Source organism: Argentina silus (assembly GCF_951799395.1).
Source record: "Argentina silus genome assembly, chromosome: 6".
In the NCBI taxonomy this organism is placed as follows: Eukaryota; Metazoa; Chordata; class Actinopteri; order Argentiniformes; family Argentinidae; genus Argentina; species Argentina silus.
Window position 1 is genome coordinate 8629039 of NC_139660.1, and position 11683 is coordinate 8640721.

The 11683-nt window shown below is 40.2% G+C and overlaps 1 protein-coding gene across 2 annotated transcripts in view; it reads right to left on the reverse strand.

The window, feature by feature from the left end:
* The window catches only part of rab6ba (RAB6B, member RAS oncogene family a), a gene marked incomplete at both ends in the record, with an annotated part of 45674 nt that extends 35466 nt beyond the window's left edge, over window positions 1-10208 (reverse strand). For both annotated transcript variants that reach the window (XM_083671177.1, XM_083671176.1), the window contains one exon: window positions 10139-10208. In XM_083671177.1, the coding sequence (XP_083527303.1) occupies window positions 10139-10208 (70 nt within the window). The remainder of the gene's footprint in view (window positions 1-10138) is intronic.
* Window positions 10209-11683: the final 1475 nt, after the last annotated feature.

An 11683-nucleotide genomic window follows, 5' to 3' on the forward strand; every position in this document is an offset into this window, starting at 1 on the left:
GGAACTCTAAATAAATTGTAATTTGAAAAGACACACTGTATGACACCAATGTACCAATGACGGCCAATCCAAGCTATTCTGAGCTTGTGAAGTCTGTAGGAAATGCCTTTATTATTACAAGGCACCTTAACAGAGACACAAACAAAAACACAGCTTTGAATCCTTGGAAAAATAAGGAGAATCCTGACCTCATTTGCACAAAAAATGGTTCAGTTGTAGACATGAATATCCAACCTCTGATTAAACAAAAAACTTTGTCACACTAAATGTAAAAATCCCCCTCTGTGTAAGAGTAGATTAATGACTCATGTTGCCAGTCCAGAGCAGTTTTACACAGCTGTAGCCCAGAGGCCTCTCTAGTCTCGACCACCTAGTTCCCTCCTTGTGATACATCTGGTAGTGACCCTGCCTGCTAGAGAAAGTAAGCATGTGGGTCTACACTAAACGGCTGTGATGAATGGAGAGTGTGTCTCCACTCCACAAATCTTCCCTGGTCTGGTCCCCCTGCTGTGGTCTACGCCGCCACCACCACCCTGGTGCACTGTCCTCCTCACATCTATCCAGGGATCCTAGCTCACACAGTGTAGTCCAATTTCCCCCCCTGCCCTGTGGCCCCGTCCCTCTTGGCCCACAGTGCTCTGAGATTAATGAGATTAATCCTGGAAAGACAAACTGCCATTCAGGCACAGCGTGGGAGGTACAGTATACATGTGGAGTAAGGGGGGGGTGGGGGGTAGGTAAGGGGTCATCCGTAGCAGATTTTTCCATAACTTTTCATAAAAAAAATTCCAGAACTTCTCACTTAGTAAGTTCAATATAATGCAAATAGTAGGTGAGAACGCTCTGAATATGTTTAGCACAAAGCTATTCAGTGCTACACCTCTCAGAGAGAGCAGAACTCCATCTCTGTGACCCCACGCTTGGCGAGGGATTGGATGTTAATTACATTTGCCTGCGCTGTGCGGTGCTGTGGCATCTGGGTGAAGTGGAGAGGAGTTGAAGGCTGGGGAAGTGGAGAATAAAGCTGGGTGACTGTAGGGCCAGCCCCGTGATGAGGGCTCATCTGGAGAGCCGAGGGAAGAGTAAATACTCAGGGAAGGCCTGCTGAACTCAGTGGAGTGGCGCGACTCACGCTGGGTAAATGACAGCCTTCCTCCGCAGCAGGGACTTAATGCACAGAGCCGTTCAGCTGTCCGAGGCAGTTTGAAATGGAAGCTCTCTCTCTTTCTCTCTCTCTCCTGTCCCTGAGGCAGCCGCTCCTGGTCCCCCGCCAGAGAGTTGTGCTGCTGAAACAGCACCCAGAGCATGCATCTCTCTCTCTCTCTCTCTCTCTCTCTCTCAAGACAAGGATCCAGAGAGAATGTTTTGCCACAATGTTATGTATGCCACAACTTTATCAGACAAAATGTGGGCTTGGGTATTTTACCAAAGTGCTGATGCTCTGATGTATTTGTGACAATGTTTTAGAGAAGCAAGGTAGCTAGCTAAACACCTGCCTGTTTTCCTTGTTCATACTTCTTATCCCAGACACTCAATTGTCAGATTTGTCATTCCTAGTGATTTCATGGACATATGGGCTACATTAAAAAGCACTCAGAAGAGAGATTAAATCAGACATGTAATGGAAAAGAGAAACAGAGGTCCTCTTCAGCAGACCCTTGAGCTCTCCTCCTGCAGGACTTGTGGGAGCACAGCACACAAGGAGGAACTTAGTTAACATAAGCAAATCCTGTTTTTATTGAAAATAAAACGATATGCCAATGAACCAACTTCATGGTTATGGGGAATATTTTCACAGCTGCTCATTTTTCGAAACATTCAATAAATCCTGTGGCCTCTGCGGAGATCTCGTACAGTATTCCAGTGTATACCTCATTGTGTAATGTGCCAAAAGATTTATAGGATACACCTCAAAACCCCCATTACAGATCATTGCTATCCTGTCCAGTAAAGCTTTTAATAAATCGCTATATATCAGATGTTTTTATGATGACACCTGTATTTGAGGCAGTAAAAGGCTTGGGCTTACCATGCTATGGAAATATAAAAATCCATACTCAAAATACCATGTGCACCTGATGTTTTTTTTTTTTACAATAGAACGGGCACCCCCCAATGTTGCTGCTGAGAGATAGACACCCAGCTCCTGCTTGTATGCTGTGTTTAACAGCATGCATGCTTCAAGACAAGAGTGCTGGCCTCAAGGCCAGGGAGGGAGAAGATGGGCTGGCTGGTTGGTGGGACTTATGGCTTATGATCAATTACCCCCCATTACTGGGCAGCTGAGTCGATCAATACCAGATCAAAGCTGCCAGTGAGCTGCTTCCCCCAATCCATCAGAGAGGGAGCACACTCGCTGGGATGGTGCAATGAGATGTGAAATGAAAAAGACTCCAAGTTATCTTTAGATGCAGCTAGACCACTCAATATTAGAGTAACAAAGCCCCTGCTTGGGGAATCTAACCTGGACTCCTGGTGACTTTAAGCTCCTTTTGTGTAACCCCAGTGTGCATGAACACACTCAGACGAGCAGCACACATTCACATTTATCAGCTGTCCCCTCAGTGTGTGGGGTAAATCCTATACAAAGATCTAGTATCTCATTTTTCCCTTGCTGTTCACTGACCATGAATCTGGGATTCAGTTTCAGCTACAGCGTTACATCAAAATGTCTGGGAACGGTCATTATCCAATAAGCCTCAAGACGAAGAGCCTCCTTCCTCCCACAGTTCTGCATTCATAACTGACAATATACAGCACATATGTATTTTCTGTGTTAGTGTGACAATAACAAAGACAGAGGTGTACTGTATGTATCAAATGTCAACATTTGTGAAATACATCCCTAAATCATGCACCCTCATTAATCCTAACTTTATGTTGATACCTCATTTGATTTGAGTTATGGTACCTCAGGCTTTCTGTTGTTGTCCCTTGCTAATATAATACTATATGTCATTTAGCTGACCCTTTTATCCAAAGCGACTTACATTGCAGTGAGTGCATACATTTCAGTATTTATGGTCCCAGCAGGAATCAAACCCACAACCTTAGTGTTGTTAGCGCCATGCTCTATCAACTGAGCCACATAGGACCACATAAGCCTTGCTGTGACAGCTGTTGGCCAGCATCATGGCAGGTTTGGCATGGATGTAAACGAGATATGTATCTGCTTGAGCAGTAACTCTAATACCTCTGATACTGTAGCAGGCCTGAGTCTATCCAGGGATAGATTATGTAATGAAAACCTGTCATCTACAGTATACACTCAATTTACACTTTATTAGGAACACCTGTACACCTTCTCATGGTGGAGGTGGTGTGATGGTGTGGGGAATGTTTTCTTGGCACACTTTGGGCCCATTAATACCAATCAATCATCGCTTGAATGCCACAGCCTATTTGAGTATTGTTGCTGACCATGTGCATCCCTTCATGGCCACAATTTACCCATCTTCTAATGGCTACTTCCAGCATGATAATGCACCATGTCACAAAGCAAAAGTAGTCTCAAACTGGTTTCATGAACATGACAATGAGTCTTCAGTGTTCTTCAGTGGCCTTCCCAGTCACCGGATCTGAATCCAAGAGAACACCTTTGGGATGTGGTAGAAAGGGAGATTCACAGCTTGATAGTGCACCTGAAAAATCTGCAGGAATTGCATGATGCAATCATGTCATCATGGACCAGAATCTCAAAGGAATGTTTCCAATGTCTTACTTAGCGAGAGATAATCAATATTTAAATTGCATAACAGATTGTCTGAATGTAACAACACAGGGGAATATCAATTAAGGCAGAATGAAACAAAAGAAAAATACAATGTCTGACAATGTACAGTATGTATTTCACCTCAGAACTTTAATTCCACATGAAACACAAGAACAGGCTGAAACCGTAAGAAAATATTTTTGGTGCTTTTGGCCCTGAAATTGTTCAGTGACAAACAGTAGCCTATAACATTGTAATACTGATTTCCCCGCGTTGATTTCAAGTCTATCACACCCATGAGAAAAACCTGAATCCACAAAACAACCAAATTGGATTTAGCTGTGCAGATACATTGACCCAGACCTCAAAATCAATATTCTCTTCTAAAACAACCTTTGTCAGCGGCTTCTCAAAGGTCAAACTGTTACTACATTATAACAGTCATACCAAATGTTATTAGAGTGCATTGTCTTCGGACCACATACAAAATACCCTATTACTCAACATTCAAACATGGCAAGTAGGCAACACTTTTCTGGTGCTTAGCCTAGTAACCATGCCTGAGACCTAGTGAATCCACCATTGTCCTTAGCCCAAAAGCTGCTGTCGCTTTTCAGTCTGAAATGCACAGCTGACTTTGGGGTGTGGTACACTGATAGACATCTGACAAAAAAATAAACAAACAGAACAGTTGCTGTGCTCATAACATGCATAATTTTAGTAACTTAGCCTTGCTTTAGAGTGAAGCAAAACATTACAAAAATGTTTATAGTTCCATGCAGATAACAGAAATCCAGCTACAGTGTATAGCAATATTTGTTTTCCAAGCACATTGGCTGATCTTAAATTTACCAATTTTGTCAACGTTCCACTTGATAAACTGCAAAAATACGAGACAGTCTCAATTTGGGGGATAATTAGGTTCTAGAGGTGCCGACAGATTATTATTATTATGATTCCTAAATGAACACAGCTTGGTATGATACTGGTTTATATCACATTATCAAAGACATATAAATAGATGATTGCTTCACAAGCTATCTAATGAAAGGAATATTGATTCAGAGGTGAAGAAACGTACCACATGACAGAGGCACAATAAAGTATTTTACCAAGCCTTTATTCTGAGGTGCACGGAGCTGGAACAGATAAGACAAAACCAACGTGTTTGTGAATCTCATTAAAATGCAAGAGGGAAGCACAGAACACAAAACAGCAGAGAAAAGGCTGTAAACATGCGTATCAAAGACCAACCCATCATCAAAAGCTGATCATTAAATGTGGAGATCTTTGCAAACCTGCTTAAACAAGATAGAGAGTGGGGTTTATATTGTTGGGTACATACAAGATGTACAATGGGGTTACAATTGTAAAGCATATGGGAAATCACAATCACGTTAACTACCTGTTTCTTACGCACTATCCACAAACTTTGGTGATCCTTTTTTGTTTACAAATGCCTGGACTATATACATAACAATATATTTATTAAAAAAAAAATAAGATTATAGTCAGCCTATCGAGATCAGATTAATGGCTCAATAATGATATATGCTATTCTAAATAAACTTCTATCTAGATGCGTCATACTGGGGGCTTTGTACTCCAAGAAATGTGTTAAAATGTGTTTTACTGAGCAAGCCAAAACCCCGGAGCTTCAATAGCTCAGAGTGCTGTTGCCTGGAGACACTGTGATTGATGCATTAGACTACCTCCACAACGCCACTCTGTAGCATTGGTCGAGTGATTCAGCAATATTTGAAAGCCAATGCTATGCTATTACAATCTGGGAGCACTGAGAAATGTAAAACAGCATTTGGATTCAGATTCAGTGAGCAATGCCTCACGATAGACATGCTGATGTATCTACCAAATCTATTCCCATCTGTTTGTCTGAGGTGAAATGAAGCTTGCAATAGGGAATTACCTCCAAACAATTGGCTTTTGGTATTGTGCAGTACTGCTACCTAAAAAACTTGCCTTTGGCTAAACATCTACCGTATGAGCAAATAAGCAAATACAGAATGAAGTGGCACCTCAACAATGACCCTGTTGATTGCTCTGAGGCTGAATGTTGGCAAGGTGCTGCTTCCGCAATAAGCGTGGGCCCACCGACTTTAGAAAAACAGCTGATTTTCCAGCTTAAAACCCCCAGCTTTGGCCAGAGAAGTTCGATCCGCCTGCCTCCACACAGGCAGTGTAGAGGACAGCCAAAGAAACAGCCAGGAGAAGAGACTTCCTGACAACTCATTTAACATTCTGCCTGCATGAAAGCTGCAACTGCCGCCCACTCAATCTGGAGTCTTCATTCCTCTGACAATATTTAAATCCTTTTCCTCACCAGAACATCCATGATTCATTTCCCACTTTAAGGAGTTTATAGAGGCTGAATTACTACAATCAGGGATGCAAACTGGTTAAGTTAACTAATGTTGCTCAACATTTCTCTGGCTAGCTAACGGAGGATTCGATCCAGCTAGAAAGATACTTGATCAATGCTAACAATTATTCTTCCCCCACACTTGCTCCCTCACTTCAACTTTTACAGCTCATGAAGTATGTTTTATGTTTTGAAGCTGTACAGTGCTCGTTTACAATTGCATTGTTTACAAACATTGAGGCTCATGAGGCATTTACAGTATAAGGTAGATTCTTCTCGAAAAAATTTACCAATTACAGATTAAGTCTTTAGACTTCTAGTGCACAAAAGTGGAATACATCTGCAAAGACCTCTGAATAACTTATACCTCAGAATGATTTCTTTAAAATGTTCTTGAATGTTGTTAATTTTGTAAAGCTAAGATCATATGACCTCATGTCTAACCATGAATCAAACCCTTAAAAAGGCTCCCCAATATAATTTCCATTGAGGCCTTAAAATGGTTCTGTGAACCCTCCATCAAGCGGAACATGTTGTGTTTTTTGCAGCAGCTCTGCCCCTGCTACTGACATACTTGAGTCCCGTCATCTGCATTAATAAATGATGGCGGCAGACCTGCCGGGATTCACGCCTGCCTGGGCACCAGCTGCAATTATGCTGGACATGTTGAGGAGAGCCGCTTTAGTTAGAGAAGAGCCAATCAAACGCGGAACTAGAGCCGCCACTGTCTGGCTACACTGTGGCTGAAAAAACAGTCCCTGGGCACTGGGCTGTGCACAACGTGATAACAGACTCACTGTAGGAACCTTATCTCCACCAGACTGGCCTGGACCCCTGAACACACAGACTTTATTTCACATCAGGCTCCCCAGTGGCTCAGCAGTTCAGCACCCTGGACACTTCTCCTGAAACTGCTCCAAGACACTGGGGGTAAGGGACAGCCGGGGCATCTCTGTCTCCACTCAGTATATATCCCGATCATGAGTGATCCACGGAGGGCAACTATCCAACCTGGTATTACTGAGCATCCTGGGATGGTATTCATCTTGCTGATATTTCACATTTCAAATCTCACTGTCATTATGCTTTGGCTATATAAGTGATAATTATGAGTATGTATGCTGATATTTACAATCCTATCCTATAGCCTCTTGTTCAGTAAGAGAGCATTTTCTTATATATTTCATTTTCATGAAGTCTCACATACTGTAGATGGATTTTTTTGTAATTATTATCAAAGCAGAAATATCCCATTTATGAAACTCAAAATTAAATGAATTGAAGTAAAGCAAAACAAGAACCCAGAGAACTCTCTCATTTGCTAATGGGTGGAAACATTCTTGCAAGTCTTACACTAGTCAGTCAACCCTGGAAATGAAAACATGCTCATCCGGCAATGTAACTCAATAAGATATTATGCATATTTGATGAGCTAATTGACTTATTAATTATGTACTGTCTCTATCAACCGATTGCTTGCCATGTACAGGATGACATGAAGTAAAATATAATTCTCCAGGTCTTTGCAGATGGTGGTGCCACCAAATAATGCCGACATTATCCTTGTTTTCCTTTAATGTGGACTCTCTTCTTCTTAACATACTTAACATACTTCTTAACATATTCTGATCAACACAGGGTACAATGAAACACAATACGGACTGGAAATACATGTGAATATGCATGCAGAGACAAGAAACTGAACACAATCAAGAAGCATTTACCACCTGGTGGACAGATGTCACCTGTGCCATTCTATCAACGGCCATTTTGAACTGACAAAACAAGTCCAATCACTATTCTAAATAAATATCAAGTAATGTTCTATGATTCTTAGCCAACCTTCAATGAGGAATCTAGAATAATCTTAAGAATCATTACAGACATCAACTTTCAGCTTCTCTCACTAAATCAAGAAGCGCAAAATGGCATGCCCTCGACACTATGCCCCTCAAAGAAGTGGGAACTTTGTGGAGTATACACTAACTTACTGTAACAAGGGATGCCAGGGAGGTTCAATATGATTACACAATATGATTACATGACCACAGACAGTAGCAGAAGAAAGAGCATTCACCATTGTCAGTTCAATGTGATCTATCCCACTGCTTTCATCCTCAAACCACAGAGACATTGTTAAGAGTAATTACACAACCATGGAGATATAACAAAGAAATATCAGATGTTGACCACAAGCATTTTACCTGACAAAATAATTAAATCCCTTACAATGTCAAAGGTACAGTACAAGATTGGCAAAGATTGCATCATGTCTTGTATGTTCTGCATTGTGAACTGGAATTACTGTAGGTAAAATGAGCTCCTAAACAGTACACTACACCAACAATAACATCCACCTGCTATAGTACATCATTGACACCTCAGCTGGCTGTGGTAACACGATTTGTCTAGGCTGGCAATCCATATAAGATGAAGACAACACGATGGGTGGATCATTCAAAGCCCCATAAGTAATGTTATTTCATCTCCTATTATCCCTGGATAACAGACCCAAAGAAGCCTCTAGAACTGCATGTGTGGCACTGATATGTTGTCAATAGGTTGTCTAAGGCAGTTTCTCACATGGCAACAAAATACAATATGAAAATGTATACAGCAGCCCCTTTCCATGGCCAGTCAGAGTATAAGCACTGAGATGACCAAAGGTAGTCAAAATAATTGCCAATTGAGATTTCCAATATGTTGTTCATTGTCCAGGAGACTAAATGGCTTGAGTTGATTTAGCTGTCTCTGAAACAGTGAGGAGGTGGTCTGACATAACCATAACTAGACCCTTCTAAATGCTTCGAATATGTTTACAGAGGAGAGGTCAAAGTGAATCCAAAACGTTATTCTCCAGGGAGGGGCAGCACTCTTTTATTGTTTACTCCCTCCCCGTCGCTCTAAATAAAATGATGTAAACATGTGAAACATTACATTCCTGCTCCTCATACGGGACACATCAATCAAGCGATATGAGAAATGTAACAGGCTTCAAGTTGTCTCATACTAATAAGGGTGTGGGGTAGTGATTATGATGCAGTCACTAATGTAATCTAATCTATTAAGATAAATCATAAGTTGGTCCCATATAAACAGTCATCAATCCACCAATCCATCAATCTATATAGAGAGAGAGAGAGAGAGAGAGAGAAATATATATATATATATATATATATATATATATATATATATATATATATATATATATATATATATACTATTAAGGTGACACATTTTACACGATACAGTAGGACCTCAGTATGCAAATTACCAAATTACTTAGTCATCGTCTGCAGAGTGAAACAATACCAGAGGCTGAGACTGCAGCTACACAAGTTATCCCACCGACACTGGCAACCTGGGTGTGTCTCAACACACAGAGGAATATTTATTTATTCACTATATTCTGTTCTAAACCAAATAGCGATCGTATTTGAAACAATATAATCGCATTGAAACGACTAAAATTTACTCTAAATAGATTATCATAAATAATCACAATTATTTCATTATCGATATGTAAATGAAATTGTAGCACTGGACTGCGCCAAAAAATTTAAATGTAACATGTAATAAATGTATAGAACATAATCAAACCATTAGAAAGTCATGGTATTAATCATTTTAAGGACAAGCAATATATTGAATGGTGAAAATATATGTTTTTATAGCTCTCCTCAGTTGCGGTGATAAACTTGGCAATTTTCTCCGCTCTCCAACCCACGCTTTATGCAAAGTGTTGCCTAATCATAACAATAATACAATAAAATAAAGAATTGACCTCGCGCGAATATCATCAACTTTTGTAAATAAGATAATATCAACTATTTGGATTAAAAGCATAAGAACATGTAGGGAACATTCCCACAATAGATACAATCCTAAAATGTGTAACTAAGGAGCCTACATTATGTAAGCACATAGAACATTAAAACTTATAGCGGCTACTGTACAGTTCCCCATAGTAATACCCAGCAGGTGCATTCTGGTTCACCTAATTGCCAAATGCTGAAGAACTTCTCGAGAGAATTCGGATGACTTACCGCTTTGCTCCCCCAGAAAGACGAGTTTGAATTTTCTTAAAGGGTTTCCAAAGTCACTACCCACAGACATGTTTTTGGGTGAAATTGTAATAGACTCGGAGAATTGTGCTTTCCCAGTGGTTCAGGTTGTGATGCTGAGGATGTTGGATGTGAAAAGCGACGCCTCAAACCCGTTCACCCCGCTCAACGATGGGAATGCTGCACTGAAAAGCTTGTCAGATTCGATGGCTTATGCGCTTGCGCGGCCTCTCCTTGCTCTCTGTTTGTCTGTCTACCACCCCCTCCCATTCTTGGACATGACGTCATGCGAAACGGGAGTGTGAGGGAGGCAGAAGGAGAAGCTTTCCCCAATAGTGCACTTTTTTCTTAGTTTCTATTCTGTCTGCCCATCACTCTCTCTAGACCGTACTCTTACTTATTGCTCCCTGTTGTGCTTGTACTTGTTATACGTCCCAAATAATCAGTGCAAATTAGAAAATAGAGACATGCGCATCTCACCTCTTAAAGGTTACCTATCTCATCATTTTCCACACAGAAATAACAAGACAAAGACCAAGACAAAGACCAATACAAATCTCTAAATAAACATTTTATTTACAGAGATCATATATGCATTCATAGCTGGATACATGGCAAATAAATGATTCTGAGTATGAATACTGACCCTAGCATTGTAAAAATGAAGAGTATGTTTGAAAAATGCATAGAATATTATAGTGATTACATCTAATGTCACACTGATTGTGGGTTATATACTGTAATCACCATTTTGTATACAACATATAATAAACAGGTATACAAAGTCTTTTATGGTCACTTAATGCCTCTGTTCGAGACAGACACCTCAAAATAAACTTAAATATTAAGCTAGCTTTAACTATGTTGCCATTTGCAACTAGAAACCTGAATGGACAATTCCCTGGGTTAACAATAAGTAATAAGTAAAGTTCTCAATGTGCACCCAAAGACAAGGCATTTTCATCCTTCAAATTATATAACATAATTATCTTTCATTGTCACACACACATACACACACACACATATACACACACATATATACACACACATATATACACACACACACACACACACACACACACACAATAAACACAAGCTGAACTGAAGTACCAAACCAGTACAAGTTGGCAGACTCTTCTTCCTGTCTACAGTAAGCGCCGGTCGGCACATTCATATATAAGATATGGTTGCACTTTGCATTGAAAAGCCCCTTTTGCCTTTCACGATTTCTCTGTCGACTCAAGTGGTGATATGAAATATAGGCCAAATATCATAATGATCCGTTCATCCATTTTCATTTAAACAGATTGTGTGAAAATGTAGCATGTTTTAGCAAATATTTTGCTCATGAAGGATATAAAAGGCCACTAAAAAAATGTGGTAGTTACATGAAGCAGTTCATCAAAATGTCTAGAAGTTTGAATGTGTGTCATTTTTCATTCAAATCCATCTTTAGCCATCTTGCCTTACCACGTTAAGTCAATAGAAAAAACATAGGCCCATAACCAAATGCAAACCTAGATAGAC